This window comes from Miscanthus floridulus, chromosome 4 (genome assembly GCF_019320115.1).
Source record: "Miscanthus floridulus cultivar M001 chromosome 4, ASM1932011v1, whole genome shotgun sequence".
NCBI lineage: Eukaryota > Viridiplantae > Streptophyta > Magnoliopsida > Poales > Poaceae > Miscanthus > Miscanthus floridulus.
The window spans coordinates 109,404,874-109,431,312 of NC_089583.1; the positions used below are offsets into that span (position 1 = coordinate 109,404,874).

General features: G+C 46.1%; 1 protein-coding gene across 1 annotated transcript in view; it reads left to right on the forward strand.

Moving 5' to 3' along the window:
- Window positions 1-159: 159 nt before the first annotated feature.
- Window positions 160-26,439, forward strand: part of LOC136549063 (obtusifoliol 14-alpha demethylase-like) — a 52,291-nt gene continuing 26,011 nt past the window's right edge. The window contains 1 exon segment of the mRNA XM_066540367.1: window positions 160-188. Coding sequence (XP_066396464.1) covers window positions 160-188 — 29 coding nt within the window.

Sequence of the window (26,439 nt, forward strand, 5' to 3'; positions counted from 1 at the left end):
CTGTTCCTGGATACGGCCTCACATTATACTAAATAACATGAATATCATTTTTTCATTTATTTTATTCATTATTCGAATGACTAGCAGTTATAATTTGAATTATCCAAGAAAATTCAATTAAATGAAATAAATTAAAGAAATATAGAAAAAGTCCGAGAAATGTGCCACATTGGAACATGGAGTATCAGGTATTGTATGAGGACTATAGAAAAAATTTGGAGGTTAAAAGTGAAAAAAAATATGGTTTGCCGGGTGTCAAAAAATAACACTCGGCAAATCACCACTTTGCCGAGTGTCAGCAGAAGACACTCGGCAAAGGGTTAACGGTGACTGCCGGCTATTAACAGCGACGTCCCTTTGCCGAGTGTTATTGCAAACCTGGTCTTTGTCGAGTGTTATTGTTTGCCGAGTGCTTGGTACTCGGCAAACCACATCTTTGTCGAGTGCTTTCTCTATGGCACTCGGCAAATAGCCTCTTTGCCGAGCGTCCGATAAATAGCACTCGGTAAAGGCTGAAACACTCGACAAAGAAGCCGTCTCCGTAGTGGTCGTGGCGGAGGCGTGCTGGCGAAGCCCGGCCACGATGCAGTCTTCAACGCAGCCGCCGTGTCGTGGATGCAGAGACGCCGGGTCTTCTCGATAGGTAACGGTGTGGTGTGCGTGCCACGGTGAGCATGAGGGTGCCGGCATACATGCATGCGGCGCGGTGACCATATGTTTCTACTTTAGGGACGGCATGCCGGCCTTATGCGACTGACTGCCTGGGGATGACGTTCTGTCCTCTGTTTCATTGCGTCGTGATGCTGAGGGGTACGCAGTTTGATCCATGTCCACGATTATTCGAAAAGAAATCGACTTGTTTCCTAGTATCATCTAGGCTTTGTTTAATAGAACTCGTATCCTAGTTGTATCCATGCTGGTGGTCGCCGGACGTCCGCACCGTGACGTCGTGCTTGACGTGGCAGCCAAACCTGGCGCAGTAGGTCTATCGCATGATCTGCAGCTGCGACAGCGTCCGAGAGCAGATGATCTCCGTGGCCACCCGCTGGTCGGTGACTTCATGATGGCGGCGTGCTTCAGGGCCAGTAGCAGCGTTGTCTTGCTGGAAGACGGTGGGACAAGCAGGAGCCTCCTCCTGGACGGTCTCACGACAACGGAGATGCCCTTGAGGATGTGGAGCGTCCTCCTCTTAACGAGTTTGACCCCGACACGTCCCAGCAGCCAGTCCATACGAAAAAACAGACACAGGGAGAAGCGGGGATATGAGACGGAAAGAGTCTCACAAAAATTGGTACGTATTCAAAACGTGCTAGGACGATATTTCAGCCACGCAAAATAAAAAACTCTTCCAAATATAGATAGAAGATATAATTTTTTTATATCTACTCTTATCCTTTTCTATTTAGATTAGGATTTCTATTCAGGTTACTCACTATAGGAGGAATATATTTGGATTAGGATTCATACCTGTCTAGAATTCCAGAATATTTTAAGAAATCCTGCATATATATGCCATATATAAAGAGGAGGACGATAGACAATCAAATAGAGACAAGTTCCACATTTACAGGGTTAGTTAGGAGAGACCATACCAAAAAAAAAATTGATGCTAAGATAGAGGTGGAAATTTTGTCTTTTTATTATTAGGTATAGATATAGATTTATAAGCAAAATAGAAGACATATAATAAAAAAAGGTCACGGAACAGAAGTACCGAACGCGGGGAAAGAGCAACCGGTAAAAAGGGGGAAAAAAACGAAAAGGACACGGACGGGAACAGTTCTGCATGGAAAAATCAGACGCAGCCCACCCGTGATTGGGCTAGCAGCTAGCTGGATCAAAATTTTACCGGTAGAAATTTGATAGCTTTTTGGGCACGTTTGGTTTCCCTTCTATAGTTTAGCTACTAAACTTTAGTCATTTTAGGTACTAAACTACCAAACAAATTAACTAAAAAGGGACTAAAGTAGTTTAGTCATATTAGTACCCTAAGGAGGTGCTTAAAGTGGGCTTAAAGTGCCCAATGGACAGGGGGGCTGCTCCTCATTATTGCTAGTCTTCCACTCTAATTTGTGCATTCATTAGAGGTAGTTTAGTCTTTGTTGAACTGTTTTAATGTCCTTTAATCACTTTTAGTTACTAGAATCAAACAGGGATGACTAAAGTTTTGTCATTGGTTTTAGTAGCTAAATTTTAGTCATGGAAAACCAAACAGGGCCTTTATAGTATATATTTAGACGTGAGCTGTTCTTACTCGTATGATCATGGCTTATGAGTTCGGTCACATACATGATCCAATACGTCTTGGAATCAGACTCCGCATCACGCTACATGCAAGATGTCCTAATTCGTATGAGGTCGTGTTATATAAGTCCTGGCGAAGGAAAACTTTGCACTGTCAAGTAGTTAGGGAGAGGTGGATAAAAAATAGGTTGAATTTTTGCTCTTTAATATTAGATATAGATTGTGTATTCATTTCGTGTCCGCTACAATACATGGTAGGGAGTATTTATAGGGGGAGAGTCTTAGACTACATAGGTTATTCTTTCCTTTTTACTCCTTTATTTATGCTCAATGCATATATTTACATTTTTCAAGGGCAATTTGGTCACTACGTCCTTTGTTTTGGTATAGCTGGAGCCAGTCTGGAATCTAGTGAGCAACATACCTAGTTGCACGTTCCCTTCCTTGAAGTTGATTGGTTGGTTGTAAATTGATTCATTGAACGAAGCTTGATTCATTCGCCGAACGTTGATTCATTCGACGAAGTTTCATTGATCGATTTGCCAAAATGAAGATGATTCATTTGGTGAAACGAAGACGATACATTTGGCGAAACGAAGATGAATTTGTTAGGCCATTCGGGACTGCCCAACAGTTTTCGATTCACCACTCGCTATCTTACACCTGCAACCACCACTAGCTAGCCTACACCGTGACAACAAGAGCCCTAGGTCTAGGCCAAACTTAATGCTCAACCCTAAGCCTCTGTTTGGAACATGGGAAATTATCCCTATTTCTTAGATTTTTTTTGAAATTAAACTATTTCCTATTCTTGTTTTTAACATATTCGCTTAGCTAGGTCGCTATTTTTAGAGTGAAATTCATCAGAGGTACCTAAAGTTGTCTCAGGTGTCATCTAGGTCCTTAAAGTTTCAAAATGTATCTGTTTTTTTATTTTTTGGACCATCTTAACAGTCTCAAATAATAAAAGTCAAAACTATAAAGTAAATCTCATCGAGGACTACAATTTTTATATAAAAATCATCTTTATTCGAAATCGTATGAAAAAAGATATAATCTTTCTAAGGTTGATCGAGCGAATTTCATTCGAAATCTGGATGAGAACTGAATCAATTTTAGAGATCTAAAAATGCATTTTGAGACTTTGATACCTATATGATACCTGCAGATAACTTTAGAAACCTCCGACGAATTTCACTCTTTTTTGCTACTGCAGCTAGCTCACTCTTGTCTTCTATCAGACTATCAGTGGGGATGAAGAATACGAGTCCTTGATACCAGCAAGAGCGCCTTCGTGATGAAGGAAAAACAATCAAATGTTGGGTCACTTAAGTTCTGAAATTCAATTATGCCTTCTTTGGTTTTTAGGAATTAAAAATAATCTAATGATAAAATAAGAAACACTAGATATTGGTTTTATTTCGTATGATTCAAACAGACCCTAGGTTTTATTTCTGAAGTTGACGCACGTTGGCCCTATTCGCTTGGTTGATAAGCTAGGCTGAAAAGCACTGTGGGTTGATTTGTTGTGAGAAAAAAACACTATTCATTCATGGTAAAAGTATGACTCACGAGACAAAGGAACAGTGCCGTTGCCATGACGCCAACTAATTGACACTCAGCGACCAAGGACGGATCTACGGTTCACCTACCCGCTTACAACCCCTACAACTACACCTATAATTAATTTTTTGTTGTGGATATGGAGGAGAAAATACAAGACTACAAGAGAGATGAGAGACAGAAAAAAAAAAGAGATGCAATGAAGAGATCTAGTAGAGACAAAAAAGCATGGGTGGATTCTATGGACTAACACGGTTGGGCGCGCAGGCAAAATATAAGAACTGCTACAATAAAAAGTGACTGAACAGTACAAAACACAGTGTATGAACATTTTGTGGCAGTGGATCAACAGTTACGAACAATACTCGAATAGTGGATCAACTGCTACAATAAAAGAGGTGATGTCCAATTGCCCACGCCCTGCGTGGAACACGCGCGGACTATTTTAACTCGCCGTCGCCGGTAGCAGGTCTCTGGCGGCGTATTTTAACTCCCGGACCTGCGGGCGGCGCAGGTCTCTGGCGGCGTAGGGCTGGGGCGACTGAGATGCGAATCGCCTGGGTGCGGCAGGGGGGGGGGGGGGTTTTGAAAAAAAAAAAGTCAGCAGGGGCGGCTTAAACGCAAAATCTTGCCACCTGTCATCCCATCCACTGGATTGACACCCTGTGTCCCTAATCAGTGGTTTTCAAGTTTTCACAAATTGTTTGGTTTACACTTATATGTTAATATGGTATACTATTTTTCTCTCACAATAAATCAGTATTAGCTGACTTATCAGCAGAAATCATCAACCGAACAGCTCAATATATATTATGAGTCCTCTATTCACGTGGGACGCGTGTGCCCATCACTGTTGGCCGCACCTAATAATAAATTGATACACCGAGTCTCTATGTCGAACCAGGCCCTGTTCAGCTAGCTGGAAAAACGGCTGATGTTGATTTATTGTGAGAGAAAAATACTGTTATTTCGCTAGTATGGCTGATAATATCAAACGAACAGGGCTTAGATTTTTTTACTAAAACGCCAGATTAGGCATAATAATTCCGAGGTTCGTCTATGAATACCGTTCTCCTCACTGCATCCATCGTCAAGTAGCTCGAGCTAAGGCTGGGCAAGCTATAGCATTTCTTTTCGGGTTAGGCCCATAGTAATACGCTCTAAGCCGCTTCCATTCCATCAACGCGAGAAGTCACTGAAGGAGTGAAGGCTGCATCTACACTCTACCAAAACTGAATCTCTAGCTGTAAGCCCTAATAACGTTTTCTTCGCAGCTGCATGCATCTTTCATCCTTTGTGGTACTGCCATGTGTATATGCAGCTCTCTTGGATAGAATGGTCTAGCATGTAGTCTAGCTTTACCAAGTTCTGAAAATGCATCTTTATATATCGTCACGTTATTCAGTTTTATATTTTTTTAGCAGAATGTTATTCAGTTTTATATTATAGTCACTTGCTGGTGGGTGGGGGTGTTTTACTTGGTCAGTGATTAATTCTTTCTTATTACATCTCAGATTTAAAAGTGTCGTAGACTGCTCCACCATCTTGCTATACATATTTGGTTTTAGATACATTGTTGTACTTCATATCTAGATCCTTTTAAACCACGCCCAACACTAACTCTTTTTCTTTTCTTAAAAACAAATATTAAATCCGGTAGAAAAACTATTGTTTTGAAGGTTCAAAATATATTTTTCACTACTGCTACCTACAAGTACTTGTGTACATTTATGAAACCAAAGATAAATAATGCTACGCAATTACTCTCTAGGATAAATCTACACATGGTTATTTTGAATTTGAATATATAAGAGGCAAGATGGTCGTCAACGCAAGTTTGACAGAAGTATGTCCAGACCATAGGATGTTTGGTTTGAGAAATGAGTTAGTCCATCATCTACTTATTTTTTCTTTTTTTTTTGTTTGGTTTGTGAAATGGAATAGGTTAATGCATCATCACCTTATTCCTCACAAGCTAATAATTAGTACTAGTTTGCGAAATAGGGTTATCCCACCAGATTTGAGGAATGGACTTATGATGCATCACCTCATCTAAGATGGAGTGGCTCCTCGAACCAGATACACTAATTGTCGAAGGAACCCATGTTCGGCACTTCGTCATAGACCCTAATGATTACAACTGTTGTGAATTAAATGATTACTGATAGTGGATTAGGATCACTTAGTTGCAGATCTAGCGGGTATAAACTTGCATTTGGGATAAAATCACCTAGAACAAGTACTGGAGAAGAGAGGGAGAGAAGAGATGGGGAAAAGGACATGTTACCAGTCCATCCGTAGGCTTGGCAGAGGAGGAGGCTATGGAGTGGGTGGCGAGGTCGACGCCGGGGTGAGTGGTTCCGATGAAGGTGCTGAGGTGCTCATCCCAGTGGTGTAGATCCAGTGGTGAGGGCGGTGGCGAAGGTAGTGGCGCTTCCCGTCGTTGTCAGCGCTACCCTCTGGATCGGATTAGGGTTATGATGTCGATGGGAACTGGCGGCCGCGGTGATCCTCATGTCTCGAGCCCCAGCCCCCCCCCCACCTATTCATAGTGCAGTGCGACGGGGGGCCACCAGTCAGGAGAATGGCTAGGTGCCCTCAATCAGGGCACGAATTAGGGTCCGACTCGGTCGTTGGACCGAGCCAGGTGGAGATCAATCTAATATTCTTCCCCCTTGATCTCACCTTATGACTTAAACTTATTTCACTTTATTTCTTTCCCATTCCATCACAGATTAGTGCATAGAGCATGCATCATCATAACAGTTAGTACCGTTAGATTAACAATTACAATACATCTATCTGTTTTGAAACAGATTCTCAACTAGGCCCTTAGTATCCAGAAATCATAGTCTTTTCCTGTAAACCCATGTTGACTATGTGTTCTCTGAACATACTGGGTGGTTAGCCTTTGGTAAGCGGATCCGCAAGTACTTGCTCGGTACTTATACGCTCAATGCTTTCAAAATGATTCTGGATTTTCTCCTTTACAACATATAACTTAATGTCAATATGTTTGGCAGCACACTTGACCTGTTGTCATAGGAGTTAACTACTTTAAATGGTTATTGTTGTTGTCTACTATTGTTAAATCTAGGTACAAATTCCCTTAACCACCTTTTGCCTGTTCTTGAAGCCTCGTGACAAGCTATACTATGGATATGCATCATTGATGATACCACAAATGTTTCTTTAGGAGCTTTTACACAATACAACTCCAACTACGAGTGTTAGCTTCTACTGTGGATTTCACTACACTATCTCGCCTGAAGTTTAACATTTGTACCCACAACTATTTGAGAGTACCTAGTTCTATCTTACTCAACATGAGGCCTACAATACTTCGCAAAATTGCAAGACATTCTTAATTCCATTCCAGTGATCTATATCTGGACTGGACTTCTGCCAAAACATCCCGGATACGTGAGCTATGTCAGGGTAAGTTCTTACTTGTACACTCAATAAGCTTCCAACAGCTGAAGCATATGGAACCATGTTTATTTGATCGATCTCATATCGGTTCCTGGAACACTGAAAGTTCCCAAATCTATTACCCTTGACTATAGGAGCATGCCTAGGTTTATTCGTATGCACACTTTATCACTTTAGAATCTTTTCTAGGTATGCCTATGCTATAGGCCTAATAGCCCTTTTCTTCTATCTCGGTGAATTTCAATAGCAGATTAACATCACTGAAAGCATCTAGGCCCCTAGTTGGGTTTCGGTGATTAATGACAACACATGATTACTGTGACTAACGTTTGTTTTGCAGAAACAATTGAGTTAGGTCACGGTAATGGAGATCGATTGGGCAATCAATGTTATCATGCCCCTAAGATGGAAATCGTTTCAATTTTCAAAGGATGCACGACAAGGTTAAGGATGGAACTAGTTCTAAGTGTCGATTGGAGTTGGAGAGACACTTAGAGTAGTTTAGGACTTTGTTTCTCCTTTGGCCGTACTATTAAGGGGGTATGAACGGGTAGCTTGACCTAGGTGAGACTAGTGAGTTAGGTGTGGTGCACACTTGTTAAAACTAGCACTAGGTAGCTCCACAACAGCCCTTTGATCCAATGGAGCAAACTTCATTCACATATGTTCGAGAGTTGGAAGTGAATGGAGGGTCAAATACTGACCGGACGCTGGCTTCCGGTGTGACCGGACACTGGCTCAGAGTCCGGTCAGTTCATTTGACCAAGGTGAAAGTGTCTAGAAGTGATCGGACGCTGCGAGGTTATGTCACCGGACGCTAAGGGCTAGTGTCCGGTCGACTCCAGTAAGGTCCTAGAGAGGGAGAATCCTAATCGGACGCGTCAGGTCAAAGTTGTCCGGACACTGATCAGGTTCCGGTTACTGACCGAACGCTACTCAGCAAGTGACCAGACTCTGGAGGTCCAGCGTTCGGTCGACATCAATAGTTCCAGTGAGGGGACAACATGATCGGATGTGTTCGGTCAATGTATTGATCGGACGCTGCCAGCATCCGGTTAACTCTTAACCATTAGGAGTTCGGGGTGTACTGACCGGTGTGTCCGATCAACATGACCGGAGCATCTGGTCACCCCGTAGAGGCACATAACGATTCGTTTTTTAGCCGGTGTTATAAATACAACCTCTGCTCGTGTGTGGGGGTACTTTTGCTCATTCCAATAGCTGAGAAACACCTTAGAGAGCTGCCAAGAAGAGCAAGGTCCTAGTGAGGTGATTGAGATTTAAGAATCCCAAAGAGAGCCCTCATTAGTGAAGATCAAGAGTAGCAAAGTGTTCATCCACCTTCTATTAGGCTTGTCGTGGTCAAGTGAGAGTTTATGCTTATTATTCTTGGTGATCACCATCACCTAGACGGCTTGGTGGTGATTGGGAGCTTGGTGATCATCCAGGAGAGCTTGTGGATGACCCAACTCAAGTTGTGAGCGGTTGTAGGGTGATTCACCACGATAGAGTGTCGAACAATCAACCCGTAGAGAGCACTTGATCCTTGCACGGATCAAGGGGGAGCTACACCCTTGCGCGAGTGCTCCAACAAGGACTAGTGGGGAGTGGCGACTCTCCGATACCTCGACAAAACATCGCCGTGTTTCTCCTTCTCTATTTACTTTGAGCATTTACTTTGTACAATTCAATTTTTGTCTTTACATTCATAGAATTGCCATGCTAGAGTAGGACTGGAACTTAGGTTGTAAGTCTTTTGTGTGGTAGAACAATTAAAAACACTATCTAGGCACAAGGGGTTAATTGGGCTAACCATAGGATTTAATTATTGCAAAGAAATTTAGAATTAGCCCAATTCACCCCCCCCCTCTTAGGCATCTTGATCCTTTCAATTGGTATTAGAGCCTTGTGCTCACGTATTTAGGCTTAACCGCCTAGAGCAATATGTCTCACAGGGATGGACCTCCTCCTATCTTTGAGGGGAGATGACTTTCCTTATTGGAAAATTCGCATGGAGGCGTATCTAGAGGCTCTAGATGTTGGTATACTTAGAGCCGCCTCACAAGGCTTCCTAAAACCTCAGGATGCTACTAACCTACAAGGCGATGAGGTGAATTATGAGAAGTGGAATGCAAAGGCTTGAAACACCATCTTTAGAGGCCTTTACAAAGATGTGTTCAATCGGGTGAGGAACCACAAAGACGCCCATGCACTATGGTCGGATGTTTGTGCGCTCCATGAGGGAACTAAGAGTGAGCATGAGGAACACTATCATCTTGTCATGAAAAAGCTCAACTCTTTTGAAATGCTTCCTAAGGAATGTGCTAATGAAATGTATTCATGTTTGAATGTTCTTGTAGAGAAAGTCAATGGGCTTGGACTCACTCAAATACAACCATCCGATGTTATAAGAAAGATCTTGAGTGTCCTCCCCATTGACAAATATGGGCATATTGTGACCGTGCTACATCAAGGTGATCTTTCCACCGCTACATCAACATAAATCTTGGGAAAGATCAATGCTCATGAGATGTACATGCACATCATGCCACAAGATGGCTCATCCTCTACCAAGAAGAAAGATAAGGACTTAGCATTCAAAGCTAGCCAAGAGAAGGGCAAGGCAAGACTTGAGTATGAGAGCTCAAGTGATGATGAAGTTGATGATGAAAGTCTTGCTCTCATGGTGAAGAAGACTGCCAAGATGCTAAAGAAGCTTAACAAGAGTGGCATCAAGTTTGATGGCAAGAAGAAGTTCTTCACTAGCTCTAGAAGGAAGCCAATCTCCTAGATGGATTGCTTCAATTGTGGAGAACTTGGTCATCTAGCACACCAATGCACTAAGCCCTAGAAAGACAAGTTCAAGAACAAATACAAGGGCTAGAAAGATGACTCAAGTAATGAAGAAGAAGAAGAGAAGAAGAAGAACAAGCCATACAAGAAGAGAGATGGAAAGAAGAGGGATTTCCACAAGAAGAAGAAAAGTGGAAAGGCATACATTGTCGGTGATTGGCTAACGGACATTGATTCATCTAGTGCCTCATCCGATGATGATAGTGACAAGGAGAAGGTGGCCGCAATTGTTATCAACTCTTCATCATCGTCATCGCCACCACCGCCATCATCCTCTACACACCTATGCCTTATGGCCAAGGGTGGACCAGCAAGGTATCAAACAATTATGATAGTAGCGATGATGAACATGCTAGTGATGATGATAGCGATAGCGATAGTGATAATGATGAATATGAATCACCTACTTATGATGATCTTGCTAGATTGCTAAAACAATACACTAAGATCATTATAAAAACTAGAGCTAAAAATGAGAAGCTAGAGGCTAAAAATGATGCACTTTTAGTTAAATGTGATATAGCCGAAAAGGCTAGTGTTTAGTTTAGAGAAGCAAATGATGCTATAATATCCAAACTCAAGGAGCTCAAATCTTCTAAGAAAGAGCTTAAAGATAAACATGATAAACTTGAGAGGACACATAATGAGCTCATCACTAGCCACAACAAGCTAAGAGAAGAATATACCACTCTTAAGGTTAATCATGATACTCTTGTTATTGCTCAAGAATTCTTATCCAATGAGCCACAAGATGATACTAACGATGTTGTTAAGATTGATATAGCTACATCATGTGATGACTTGATTATTGAGAGCATTGAGCAAAGTTCTAGTAGCAAGGGCAAGCAAGTGGTTGAAGCCTGATGATTATGATGAGTTTGTCAAGCTCAAGAATAACAATGAAAAGCTCAAGAAAGATCTTGAAGAACTCAAAACCACCAAGTCTATTGTGCTAGAAACTATTGTTCATGATGATGGTTTGATTCTTGAGAATGAGAAGCTCAAGGATGAGAACAAGAAGCTCAAGGAAGAGAAGAACAATGATGCTCTCAAGGAAGAAAACAAGAAGCTCAAGTTGGAGAAAGAGCATCTTAAGATTAGAATGAGCAAGTTCACTAGAGGCAAGCATCTTCAAAGTGAGCTACTAATGAACACCGTCATTAAGATGGATAGAAGTGGCATTGGGTACTTGGCAAATCAAGAGAAGAAGGCTCAAGCTCAACAACAACATAAGTCCAAGCCAAAGCCAAAGAGATGTTTTGAGTGTGGACAAGAAGGCCACTTTGCTCATGAGTGCCAAACTCCACCACCACAACCCTTGCCCAAGCATGCTAGACCTTTTGCCTTCAATGCTCACTACATGCTTAGAAAGGATTCTAGTGGAAAGATGAAAGTGTTGTTCTTAGGTCCTCCCAATAAGAATAGGCCTAAGAAAATTTGGGTTGCAAAATCACTTGTTGAGAAGGTGAAGGGCCCTCAATAAGTTTGGGTTCCTAAAGCTTGATCTCTTGTGTGTTGGTGAACTATAAGATCGATGGAAGTCATTGGGTTATTGATAGTGGTTGCACACAACATATGATCGGTGATCCTCATATGTTCACCTCACTAGATGAAGAAGTAGATGGGCAAGAGAGAATCACATTTGGAGATAACTCAAAGGGCAAGGTCAAAGGATTGGGCAAAGTGGCAATATCAAATGATCATTCCATCTCCAATGTGCTATATGTTGCTTCATTGAGTTTTAACTTGCTATCCGTTGGACAATTGTGTGATCTTGGCTTCCAATGCTTGTTTACCGAGAAGGTGGTTGTTGTATCCAAGAAGGATGATGATCATGTGATATTCAAAGGATTTAGATACAACAACCTATATCTAGTGGACTTCACCTCCGAAGATGCAAACTTGAAGACATGCCTATTCACCAAAACAACACTTGAGTGGCTATGGCATAGAAGACTTGCTCATGTTGGGATGAGCTCACTCAAGAAGCTTATGAAGAATGATTTGGTGAGAGGGCTGAAGGATGTGAAGTTTGAGAAGGACAAGCTTTGTAGTGCATGTCAAGCCGGCAAGCAAGTTACAAATACCCATCCAACAAAAGCTTTCATGTCAACCGCAAGAGTGCTAGAACTCCTTCGCATGGATTTATTTGGACCAATAACATACAAGAGTTTGGGAGGAAATATTTATTGTCTTGTGATTGTTGATGATTATTCAAGGTATACATGGGAATTCTTCCTTCATGAGTATTTCTTGGTCCTTATCTACTCTCTGAAAAATTGACCACGTTGGTGTAAAATGTATCAGACATTTAATCTTCAAAGTCAAACTCATAAATAAAAAATTATAATATTGCTATCATCAACTTTGCTATCATCAACTTTCATCAGAAAAATAGCAATATCATAAATACAATATTCATCTACATTAATTCTATATTTCCATTTGGCAGAAATAGAATTAATGCATGGAAAAACTCATTAATCAACTTACAATATTGTTATCATCGACGTTGGTCAGAAAATAACAATATCATAATTTAACTTAAAACAAATTGGACTACTCCTCCATTTTAATTTTTTCCGTTGGCTCTAATTTAATCAGAGGACAAACATAATCATAATTTACTAAATAAATATAACTGCTCTTCAAATTAAATCCTTCCGTTAGTTTGAATTTAATTAGAAGATAATTGTCGGGTTCATAAACCCGGGGTCCCTCGAGGACCGGCTTCCGCGCCAAGGCTCGGCCCTAAGAGTCTAAATACAACAGGCCAGAAGGGCGGCCCAGTCACCAACCAGAAGGTCTGGACCTGAAAGGAGCAGCGCCCGCTCGTCGACCCCTTGGGCCCACCACTATGATCGGAGCACTCGCTTCGGCCTCCAGCTGCCTCCGGACGCCCTCTCCTATCGGAAGGCCTGGCCCAAAGCACTACTTCTGACTCCGACCGTGCGTCCCTCCGACCGGGGCTCGTAGGAACCTTGCTCACCGCTCTTCTCCGACCGGCGCACTCAGAGCCGACTGGAGCCATCCGACCGGGGACGCCCGTTCGGTAGGAACCAGAAGACATGCGGAGAAAGGCAAGGCAAGGCTCACAAGTCAAAACCACTGTACCAGGGACCATACCCTGCATGGAATAGTACTCTACAACCACCCTAACACAAACAGTATTTTAGGCGCCGACATCTCCCTCTACAGTATTATAGGGGCCGCTAAGACTCCCATACGGTAAGGCCCTCCACGTGCCTCTAGGCATCGATAGCGGTATGGGCACCAGGATTTACCAGTACCGGGTGAACATAGCGAGACTCCTCACATGCCTTTGGGCATCAAACAGTATTTGTAGGTACCGACATCCACCATCCCTAAAAAAGGCATCACAACCTCCCGTATGCATCTGACATTCTACAGTGACATCAACAGTGTTGTAGGCACCTACCACTATCTTGTACCCACCGGTGTGGGCAACAAGGCTCGATAGGCATGGGCAACTAAGGCTTGGCAGCATACGTATTCTTGCCCTCTCACTTGTAAAGTCATCCCCCTTCATCTATAAAAGGGGGTGCGCTTCCTCCAACAATGGAGACGGATTCTAGTAGGCCAGAGTTTCTTAGATCGATAGCTCACAACCATAGAACCACCACGTTCAGACCTCAAGTATCCGCTTGAACACTTAGCTTATAGCGAAGTTCCTATCACTCTCGGCCCTTCCGACCAGAGCCGACCTGGACCTCTTGTACACCCCATCTTTCTCCTTCCCGTTTGTAACCCCACTATAAACTTCAAGCACCTAGGCTCAGGAATAAAGTCACTGACCGACCCCGACTAGACGTAGGGCACATTGCCTAAACCAGTATAAATCCTATGTCATTGAGTGCTAGGCCACCTCCAATCACAACGTATAGCAAAACTACAAATATTCACTAGTTGGTCATTTTCTGCACCGATAGTTGGCGCCGTCCATGGGGAAGACGCTGTACGTTCAACACTTTTTTGGTCATCGGATGGCCCATTCTTCCGCCACCCCCACCGTGGCGGGCTCGGACGATATGATTCGCTTTGGCTCGTTGGAGTTTCCTGCACTCTCACCCGCCAGGATGCGGGTTCCACCCATTTTTGAGCCATCCCATGCCTTCCTCTTTGGAAGCCTAGAATTCATCGCCGATCGGCTCGGCGTACTTCACCTCCGCGAGGAGACTCATGACTCGGCACCCAGTGGAGAGACGTCCTCCATCAACTCTGGGATGCATGACTTCGACGCCACGGCATCTGCGCTTCATTCTGAGCAAACTCTCTGCTCAAACCCTACTGTGAGTAATATACATGTTGTTATTCACTTACTACGTTCTATCCTCTATCAAATACCTAGTGGAACCCCAGTTGTCCCCAATGCAACCGTCGTACGACCAGTTCCCCTATGGTCTCACGTCTTCTACGGACACATACGCCCGGGGACTCCAAAAGATGCTAGCGCCGCACCCTCTCACGTCTGAGTTCATGGGGATCGCGAGCTATGCTCCCACCTGTTTCCTCGACATCATGGATGATGATGTCGGGAGTGACCGCTCCAGCATCGGTGATGTGGTGCCTAGCCACCGTCCTGTCCTGAGAGTACGCTGTGGCGGACGCTCCGGAACAGCCGCCAGGGGTAACAGAGTCCTTCTGGACCCACACCCCTCTAGGCCCTCACGCGGAGACCCTCGAGCTCACACTTGAGCACGGGGATGAACTATGACAACGGTGGCCGCATTAGCCACTAACTGCGCCAGCACGCCCGACGCACCACACTACGCCCCACACGCATAGACCGGCGAGCGTCGCCCGGGGGCGCACCTGTTAGGTTCAGCACAACACCATGGATAGGGGGAACGATCCCCCACACTTCGCTCGGGCGAACCAGAACATCGCTGCCGTGATAATGCTTCTACGCGGCCTATCCAAACCGAATGACCCTCGTGAATAGGCGATCCACTAGAACCTCCGGGCACTAGTGGAGACCGCCACCGTTCAACAAGCGGAGTGCTCCATATCATGATGCCGACTCATGACCTCGCTCCCTGTCCGGGGAACAGGGACGCAGCAGATGGGGCACTACACCCTATCATCGCAACAACCACAGAGTATGGCACAAGAAGCCACAATGGCACCTTACCTCAACTTGACAACTGCTCCATGTTAACCACCTGTCTATGCATGGCTTGGGTTGAACTGAGACACGCACAGCATCGACCGGAGTCCCAGCCCTGATAGCCTAGGGACCACAGACCTTTGTCCAACACCTCCAGCAAGCGCCATTCCTAGCACGCTTCAACGGAGGCCGCAGCAAAGGTAAGGTACAAGCGCCAGGATCAAGACGAGGGCCCCTCCACTGCAAAGGGGAAAAAGAACAGAAAGGATCGCCGCCGACCGGCCAACTCTACGTTGGTCGCTGCGGCAGATCACGTGGGCACTCAACCCCAGCAAGACCCTTCGGACCACTTTCATGAGCTCATGGAGAGCCCGTGCACCAACCATGACTATCCTATCAATCATCTCTACAAGGACTGCCAGCTCCTCAAGCGCCTGCTGAGGTAGACTGGCATGCCAAGGAAAGAAAAAGGCGGAGAGGCAGCAACCGAAGAAGGGGGCGTAGCGGGCAAGGATCCAGACGACTGAAGGATGAAGTGATCCGACTAGACGCCTACCAACTAAAGGATAACAATGATGACGCTCTCTCCAAGCACCTTGGAACAGCTATGTCATTTTTTTTTCTTTTCCTAAGTTTCAGTCTTACCTTTATTTACTTAGCGAATGCTCCTATAAAAGCACCCCGACCCAAACACTTTTCGGCTCGGGGTGCTCAGGGCTCCACTCAGGGGCTCTACTACCCCTCTGTTTTGTTTTTACTTTGAATACTCTTTTACTTTCATATGGAGAAACTCCTCCCTACCTAGACAAAGGGTTGTTCATTCCTTTGATTTACCTTATGTAGCTTTGCTTTAAAACATTCTGACTAATCGCAGCCTGCCTTTTCCTATGGTTCCAAGCAGCCGAGCCTCGCGGGCCATGCCTCGGGCTCACAAGGTTTTAGCCTACGGGACAAATGGGCAGGGACGAGAAAGAAAGAAATAAAAAACAAAATTATGCTAAGGGAAAACTAAGGAACGAAAGGGAACAAGCTCCCCCGAATGAAGCAACTCCATAAAAACAAAAACCAATTGCAGTCATTAAAACACACACGAACATTTTACACAGGGGCTCCCCCATGAACTTAAACTTTTTATGTTTACTAACTACTTATATTCTGCAAGCTATTAAACCGGCCCGGCGGCATCTGCTGACGGCGCGACCGATGACTGAAGGACGACAACGACGCCCATCTCTCTGAACTACTAGAACATCTATGTCATTTTTCCTAAAGCTTCAATCTTACCATTGTTTACTTAGTATATGCTCCTACAAAAGCGCCCTCCCCGAACAGTTTTTTGCCTAGGGCTCGGGGGCTCCACTAGGGTACACTACTATCATTATGCTTAATGACTACCTCCCTGTTTTGTTTACCTATGGCGGAATTCCTTCCTACCCAACCAACGGGATAGTTTGTTCCTTAGTTTTGCTCTACATAGCTTTGCTTTAAAAACATTCCAACCGATCGCACCCCGCCTTTCCCTACGGTTATGAGCAACCGAGCCTCGCGGGTCACGCCCCGGGCTCCCAAGGTCGTGGCCTATAGGACAAACGGGCAGGTACGAGAAAGAAAGAATAAAAAACAAAATTATGCTAAGGGAAAACTAAGGAACGAAAAGGGAACAGGCTCCCCCAAACAGAGCAACTCCATCACTGAAAACAAAACAGACGGTAGTCATTAAACACACAGTAATATTTACACAGGGCTCCCCTTCAAACTTAACTTTTACATTTTCTACTACTACAAATACTACTGTGACCGCAAGGGAACTACTCGATTCCGCTCCCTCGGCTTTGTCAAGCACAACGGGTAGGAAGTGAAGGGACGCCCCATGTAGACCATGCCGACTCCATCACGAACGACGAGCGCGGGTCCCGGTCGGACATTTCCGACTGAAGCTCTCCGAACCCCATCACTCAGGTCATCAAGGTCCTGGTCGGACATTTCCAACTGAAGCTCTCCGAACCCCATCACTCAGGTCATCAAGGTGAGCATGCGTTCATTAATACAAAAACTGTTCACACAAGGGCTCACCCACGATTGACGAGCGTAGGTCCTGGTCGGACATTTCCGACTAAAGCTCTCAGAACCCCATCACTTAAGCCATCAAAGTGAGCACTACCAACCCCCTATATTTCCTTACAATCATTTCATACATCCATACGCGCATTCATTCCATACGCCCGTACCTCCCGGACGATTCGGGCCCTGAACCACCTGGGGGCTCAGGAACTAAGCATCACACGTGCAGCGAAATGCATCAGAACGCTCTGTGTTGCGTCATGAAGCTGGCGGTTGCCTCATTCAACATGAGCAACCAATAGAGCTAGGGGAGAAAACTATAGATGAGCACCGTGTAGCCCTCGCCCGGTCCAACAGACCGGGTTATCTCAACCTTCTCATTCGATCCTAAACGTCTCGCCAGGCCCACAGAATCTCCATCAACGAGAGGCCATTAGGCCACCCGGGTCGGTCTTCGGAATGACCTAGGCATCTGTCAGGTTGCAGGTAAAGGAGTAGTGGAATGTCACAAGAGAGCTATGCTGACTCCATCATGAACAACAGACCCGGATTCCGCTCGATCACACCCGTTAGCGAACTCATCGAGCTAGTCTTCGAGCTCGAGCGATCGAGACAAGCGATGAAACTCAGCCCCTCCGGTTGTGAGGAACCAGATGGGGTAACACACACCACTCATATCGACCCTCATGAAGGCCCGATAGGGCTCGGGGGCTCAAGACAAACGCCAAGGATAGTGACCTCGAACTCGCCAGATCCACGACTCTGACTCGCCTGGTCCCGCGGCGTGCACCGACGCCAGGATCCGCGAGCACCGCCTCGTCCAATCTTTAACTAACTAACTATGCTTCGATTGTGCTCCAAAAATCCAAGGACCACGACTCTGAACTCATGTAACGGCTTCACTTCCGACTACACTCCAAAAATCTAGGGACCGTGACTCCGAACTCACGTAACGGCTTCACTTTCGACTGCGCTCCAAAAATCCAGGACTGTGACTTCGAACTCGTGTGAAAACTAACTACCTCGGCCGCCCAGGCTGTGCTGAGGCCAGGATCCATGACTCCAACCCGCTCGGTCCCACGGCGTGCATCGACGCCAAGACCCACGGTCTTGGTCTCGTTCGACCCCTAAACTAACTATTTAGAAACCACGGCGCGCACCGACGCTAGGGTTTGTCCAAACTAACTCCCTCACCCAATCCCACGGCGCGCATCAATGCTAGGATCAGTGAGCTCTCTCACAACCGAACTAACTCCCTCACTCGATCCCACAGCACGCATTGACGCCAACATCAGTGAGCTCTGGCTCATCTGAACATGACTCCGACTCGCTTGATCCCACGGCGCGCATCGACACCAGCATCAGCGACCTCTATCTCGTCCAAACATGACTCCGACTCACTCGATCCCACAGCATGCATCGATGCCAGCATCAGCGAGCTCTGTCTCGTCCAAACATGACTCCAACTCACTCGATCCCATGGCATGCATCGACGCCAGCATCAGCGAGCTCTGTCTCATCCAAACACGACTCCAACTCGCTCAATCCCATGACACGCATCGATGCTAGGACCAGTGACCTCTGTCTCGTCCAAAACTAACTGCCTCACCCGATCCCATGGCGCGCATCGACGCCAGGATCAGTGAGTTTTGTCTTGTCCAAAACTAACTGCCTCACCCGATCCTACGACGCGCATCGATGCCAGGATTAGTGAGCTCTATCTCATCCAAAACCCTTGACTGACTCCCTCACTTGATCCCACAGTGCGTATCGACGCCGGGATCCACAAGCTCCCTCTCACCTGATCTCTCAAAACAAACTAAAATTCCATCTCAGACTAAAAACACACACACACACCCCAGATGGTTCTGCCCGAACCACCCTGGGGCTCAGGGGCTACACCCGTAGGTCCGCTCGCGCGCACCCATCGGCAAGACAAAAATCCCCTGAACGATTTGACCCGAATCGCCCGGGGGCTCGAGGGCTTCTGTCGGGTTCATAAACCTAGGGTCCCTCGAGGACCGACTTCCGCACCAAGGCTCAGCCCAAGAGTCTAAATATAATAGGCCAGAAGGATGGCCCAATCGCCAACCAGAAGGTCTGGACCGAAAGGAGCGACGCCCGCTCATCGACCGCTTAGGCCCACCACACCGATCGGAGCACTCGCTTCGGCCTCCAGCCACCTCTGGACGCCCTCTCTGATCAAAAGGCCTAGCCTAAAGCGCTACTTCTAAATCCGACCCTGCATCCCTCCGACCGAGGCTCGTAGGAACCCTGCTCACCGCTCTTCTCCGATCGGCGCACTCAGAGCCGACTAGAGCCATCCGACCGGGGACGCTCGTTCGGTAGGAACCAGAAGACGTGCGAAGAAAGGCAAGGCAAGGCTCACAAGTCAAAACCACTATACCAGGGACCATACCCTGCATGAAACAGTACTCTACAACCACCCTGACATAAACAGTATTTTAGGCGTCGACATCTCCCTCTACAGTATTATAGGGGCCGCTAAAACTCCCATACGGTAAGGCCCTCCACGTGCCTCTAGGCATCGATAGCGGTATGGGCACTAGGATTTACCGTACCAGGTGAACATAGCGAGACTCCTCACATGCCTCTGGGCATCAAACAGTATTTGTAGGTACCGACGTCCACCATCCCTAAAAAAGGCAGCACGACCTCCCATATGCATTTGATATTCTACAGTGACATCAATAGTGTTGTAGGAGCCTACCACTATCTTGTACCCACCGGTATGGGCAACAAGGCTCAGTAGGCATGGGCAACAAGGCTCGACAGCATACGTACTCTCACCCTCTCACTTGTAAAGCCATCCCCTTCATCTATAAAAGGGGGTGCGCTTCCTTCAATAAAGGAGACGGATTCCAGTAGGCCAGACTTCCTTAGATCGATAGCTCACAACCATAGAACCACCAGGTTCAGACCTCAAGCATCCGCTTGAACACTTAGCTCATAGCGAAGTTTCTGTCACTCTCGGCCCTTCCGACCGGAGCCGACCGGACCTCTTGTACACCCCATCTTTCTCCTTCCCATTTGTAACCCCACTGCAAACTTCGAGTACCTAGGCTCAGGAATAAAGTCATCGACCGACCCCGACTGGACGTAGGGCACGTTGCCCGAACCAGTATAAATCCTATGCCATTGAGTGCTTGGCCACCTCCAATCACAACGTACAACAAAACTACAAATATTCACTAGTTGGTCATTTTCTGCACCGACAATAATCATCACCTTCTTTGCAGCAAAAACTTGAAAATAATAAAACTAAACCAAAAACTTTATTCTCATTCAGCCCGTCAGCGAACGAGCGGCCCGTGGCCCATCTCGAGTTCGCGTGCCCATGTGTCGGCCCATGGCCCAACGCGCGCTGTCGTGCTCCCTCGCGCCTAAGCCGCAACCTAGGCCTAGGCCAGGATTTCTCCATCCCGCCTGGGCCTAAAGTGGCCCGGCTACCATCAGTCGTCGGATCCGATCCGACGGACGTCCGCGCTGCTCAGTGGAACAAAACTCATCGCAGCCGGCCTGCTCTCCGAACCCTAAGTCATTTGCTTCTTCCCCTTCTCTCTCCACACCGTAGCCAAGTAAGAGAGCAAACGGCGGTGGCCACCGATGGTGTCCGGAGGATAGATGGCGGCGCCACCGCAGGCCCCCTCATCGGCATGCGCATTCGCCTTAGGGTGAGTGTGCCGCCGTCAAGCGGACTTGTAGTGGTGCCCTCGGTTGGAGCTCGAGCGTGCGGCGACAAGCGACGGCCGACTTTCTTCCCGCATGATGGCGAGGCGACGACGGGTGCATCTTCCCGCACGACGGCAGTGTCTACGTTGGCGCAGAAAAAACAGGTAGGTTCCTCCCCTTCTCTGTCCTTTCCGCTTCTAGGGTTAGGGTTAGGGTTGGGGTTGGGGTTTCAACCCGATTCGACTCGATTCGTTCATCTCCTTCTAAATGCTAAAAACTGATACTACCCCAGGCTAGATCTACAACCTAACCTGACTCTGATACCATTGATAGTGGATTAGGATCACTAAGCTATAGATCTTGTGGTTATAAACTTGCATTTGGGATAAAATCACCTAGAACAAGTACTGGAGAAGAGAGGGAGAGAAGACATGGGGAAAAGGGACATGTTACCATCCTTCCGTAGGCTTGGCAGAGGAGGCCATGGAATCGGTGGCGAGGTCGACGCCGGGGTGAGTGGTTCCGATGAAGGTGCTGAGGTGCTCGTCCCGACGACGTAGATCCAGTGGTAAGGGTGGTGGCGAAGGTAGTGGCACTTCCCGTCGCTATCAGCGCTACCCTCTGGATCGGATTAGGGTTAGGATGTTGGTGGGAACCAGCGGTCGCGGGGAACCTCATGTCTCGAGTCCTAGCCCCCACCTCTTATTCATAGCGCTGAGCGACGGGGGCCCACCAGCCAGGAGAACGGCTAGGCGCCCCCGATCAGGGCGCGAGTCAGGGTCTGACTCGGTCGTTGGACCGAGCAGGGTGAAGATCAATCTAACAATTACAACTAGTTGAAATAAAGTTTTCCCCAATAAAAAATTAAGTCCCAAACGCCAAAATAGGGCATTCAGGGTATATGATGCCCACAAAAATGTATACCATCTCAAATAGAAAGAAATACTCTATGTTATTAAACTACTTGTCCTCATGAATCTATAGTATTATTATGAACCTTAAGGCTTGTACAATAGAATTTTTTTCCTTAGACGGAGGAGCTAAAGATGCCGTGTATAGTAATTAACAGACATTTTGTCAGTACGAGAGAAAACTCTTATAAACGTCATTCTCCGCATTGTAAAGATGTGGTTCGTTGTCTAGGACCACATACAACCATTGAATGATATATTTAGGGCACATTTAATTTGGTTGCTGCCCACACATGTCCTGCCAAAACCAATTTGGACGGCCAAGGTCTGGCCCAGGAATCGACCACCCTAAATTGGCATGGAATCGGCTAGAAAATGAAATACGCATGAGCTATTTGTATAGCATCATGACAAATTGCGGCGCTGGTCTCAATCCAAATGCAGTCTTAGTCCCCGTTTTGTTGGGCTGTAGTTTTTGAAAAAGCTGCTATGATTTGAATGTCTGACTTGTCCATTTTGTTGTCTATAAATAAGATAGAATCTTATTACACCGTATTGTAAAACAAGAACCTTGAAAAGTTGACTAATGGCAAAACACAAAACCACTTATATTTGCGACCCGAGACAATGATAATAGGCAAAATTTGCTCCTAGACGCTGAAAGGTCCATTTTCGATGTTGTCCACCAGCAAAGGGAGCTTACTTTCAAGTTCAGGAGCAAATTTTGCCATGATAATAATAACATAAAAAGATACAGCTAGCCCTAGTTATGATTTATCTTAACGTTGACATAAATAACATTAGCCACTTCAAATGTTTATGTACTTGCAGTGCAATCCTGCCATGGATTTACCGAGAACCATATGGCAACTGGTCTTTGCTGCCTTTTCCATCGCCATAGTAGCAGCGACCAAGATTACAAGACGATGACGACAACAATCAGCTGTCGCCGGTCCGACGACAACAAAACGCCCACCTCGCCACTACTGGATTCAGGTTCTTTGCCGAGTGCCTGAGGCACTCGGCAAAGGCCAAATTGCACTCGGCAAAGTCTTTGCCGAGTGCGGCACTCGACAAAGAACACACGGCAAAAACTTGATCGGCAAAGCCCTCTTTGCCGAGTGTCTTTTATCGGGCACTCGGCAAAGAAAAGCGACCGTCATGGCGCCGGCCCCATTGTTGGTGGCTTTGCCGAGTGCCAACCCTGCAGACACTTGGCAAAGATTTTTTTTATTTTTTTAAAAAAATTCTTTGCCGAGTGTCAACCCTGTAGGCACTCGGTAAAGATTTTTTTATTTTTTTTAAAAAAAATTCTTTGCCGAGTGCCCCCTGGCCGGCACTCGGCAAAGTTTAAATTTTTTTTAATTCTTTGCCGAGTGCCCTGTTGCCGGCACTCGGCAAAGTTTGAATTTTTTTTAAAAAAAATCTTTGTCGAGTGCCCTCTGGGGCCGGCACTCAACAAAGTTTGAATTTTTTTTAATTCTTTGCCAAGTGCCATCTGGCCGGCACTCGGCAAAGTTTGAATTTTTTTTTAAAAAAATTCTTTGCCGAGTGCCCTCTTGCCAGCACTCGGCAAAGTATGATTTTTTTTAATTCTTTGTCGAGTGCCCTCTGGCCGGCACTCGGCAAAGTTTGAATTTTTTGTAAAAAAAAATTATTTGCCGAGTGTCCTCTGGCCGGCACTCGGCAAAGTTTGAATTTTTTTTAAAAAAAAATATTTGTCGAGTGCCATGGTCATGGTACTCGGCAAAGCTGGAAAAATGGTTTTCCGACAGCCCATTTTTTCAGCTTTGCCGAGTACTGTGACCATGGCACTCGACAAAGGGATCCTTTGCCGAGTGCAACACTCGGCAAAGTGACCCAAAACGGTCATTTTTAATTTTTTTTACATTCCACCATGACAAATAAATTCATACAATCATATATCTCATCCATCACATATATATCTCATCCATCCACACATCCATCCGCACATATCACATCCATCACAATATATATCACATATATAATAATATGTGCTCAAGTTCATCCAAATAAATCCACAAGTCCATCAAAGTCCACAAGTGCATCACAAGTATATCACAAGTCCATCACCAAGTGAACAACAAATGAAAAAAAAATACAACGTGCACTCATCTCGACCACTGCGACTGTGGTGAAGGCCTAGCTCCATCATTCGGAGGTGCATGAGGTGGATTATTCGAACCATCGTCAGATGGAGACTGCACAAAGAAGTAAAGATTGCATGTGAGACAAGATTATTTAGATAGCTAATCTAGTAAGGTATAGGCCATACAAGCAAAGCACAAGCGAAAGTAAAAAACTTTCATACTCATAGGAGTAGCTGCAGCTGCAGGACGCAGAGGCGGAGGTGAAACCAACAGCCTAGCTGGTAGAGAGAAGCCCACACGTTGCCCAAGCCCTTGTAGGAACTTCGTAATGTCCGTCAGCCTCTGCGCCTGGGCCAGACACTCGGTCCACTCGGCGTCCAGCTGGGCCGCCAGCTCCTGACGTTGCCTCATTTCTTGTTCCAGCCGGGCCTGCAATATTTCACTCCAATGTTTCAGTAATGCAAAGCTAATTAAGGTGTGTAAAGATCAATATATGACAAGTAAAACAGGAATAACCTCAAGTGCGTCGACTCGGTGCTGTGCAGTGGTCGGCCGTGTGCGAATGGCCAGGCTCTCGCTCGTGCTCCGTGCTCGGATCTGGGAGAGAGAGGGAGTAGAGGCCGTGTCGATGACACCGTCGCCAAGCCAAAACCGTCCATGCTTCTTGCCTTGCCCCGCCCTCATGATGACCTCTCCATCGAAGTCCTGGGTGCTCGGATCGTGGTCTGACCCATGGAGCGATCTCGCCACCTCAGTGTACTCACTGATGCGGGACTGGACGCTCGGGTTCGTGTATGCCTCGGGCGGATCCTCTAGGTTGAAGGAGACGTCGAACGTCGTCTTGCCCTTGTAGGCCATACACCATGCCTAGAAGTCTGAGCAAGCCTAACCACTATGTGACGCCGACTGCGAGAAAGACAGCACAATGATTAGAAATTAGGCAAAACTGAGCATCACAATAGATAAATAAATTCGCGTACCCATGCTTGTTTGTATCCGGTGAGGCTGTGGCTGCCTTGATGGTGTGCTAGACCTTGCATCTGTAAACGACGGTCTCGGGCATCCTTGTGCATCTTGATGTACTCCTCCGTGAACCACCTCTCCACCATCATCGCCCAGCACTCGAGATACGCTTGGCACCACCAGGGAATCATCTACATGTCATCAAGTATTGGACATATAAGAAGATCAAATTAAACCAACTTAATCTCAAAACAAATCAATATTGATGTTCTTCATTTACCTCAAGGTACTGCTCCTGGGTCAGCTGCATCTCTCTTGCGTCTTTCTTGGTTTTCCTCTCTCCAAGCTTCGACCCATAGTAGGTTACGATGGCCTAGATGCGCACCTCGTGATGCATGTCGGAGACGAGTTTTTTATAGGCTTTGGTAGTCACCTGCTCCGCCCTAGCCTCAAATCCCTCCTCGCATCTATAATAAGTCTGCATACAAAAGTGATGTATCCATTCATTATTTCAAGAAAAGTCCAATGAATATGACGTATTGAGCAATGTTGTGTGAGGGAGACTTACCCAAAGCTCTGCCTTCACCCACGCCGTCTTGTTGGGGTACTCCGCATCGGTGGCGATGGCGTAGTGGTCAAACGAGTAGGCCAGCTCTGTCTTCGATGCGTATGTGATAATGCCAAGGAAGTGTTGCCTGTACAGAAGACCCAGGATGCCATTGACTAGCCATGTGTTACCACCCGACACAGCCACCTAGTTCCTACACAAGTGATTAAGAAAAATTATTAGTTTTTTTCATCATATCATATGAAGTAGTGGTGATAACATATAAAGTTACTTACTTTTGTCCTTCGGGGTGAATCACTGGGCGTTGGAGAGGAAGCAGAACATGTGGGATGCTCGTGGGACCTCGCAAGTAGACACTCGAAGAGGATTCGGAGGAAGAGGAACCCATGCCTACCGCCTCCAACTCATCGTCCTCATGCAGCCCTTCCTCCTTGTCCATCTGCCGAACCAGCTCATCGTCTGACTCATCCACGGGTGCCACCTCCTCCTCTGACTCCTCATATGGCGTGGGAGGAGACGGCCCCCTCCTGCGTTCGGTGGTCCTCCTCCTCCTCCTGTCTGATCCCTACATCGCCCCTCCTCCTATAGTTAGCGTGGTCTTTGGTAAATCGAGTTCACGGACCTATGACGGTCGCCTACCATCTTTGTTCAATCACCTGCAACAAAAAAGAAAAACAAGATGTAATTAGAAATAGGTGCAAAAATGAACAAAACATAATTACAAAAAACATAGTATTACATGTATTAGAAATAATCTTCATGATTGAGATTAGTTGGATCATAGGTCTCGTCATCACTATCAACATTGTCCAACTCATCAACACTATCCGAAGGAGGAATGTTGTCTTCATTGTCATTGCCTAAACGTAATTGCTCAAGCATTTGTATGTCCTTCAGATTTCGCACCTCGTC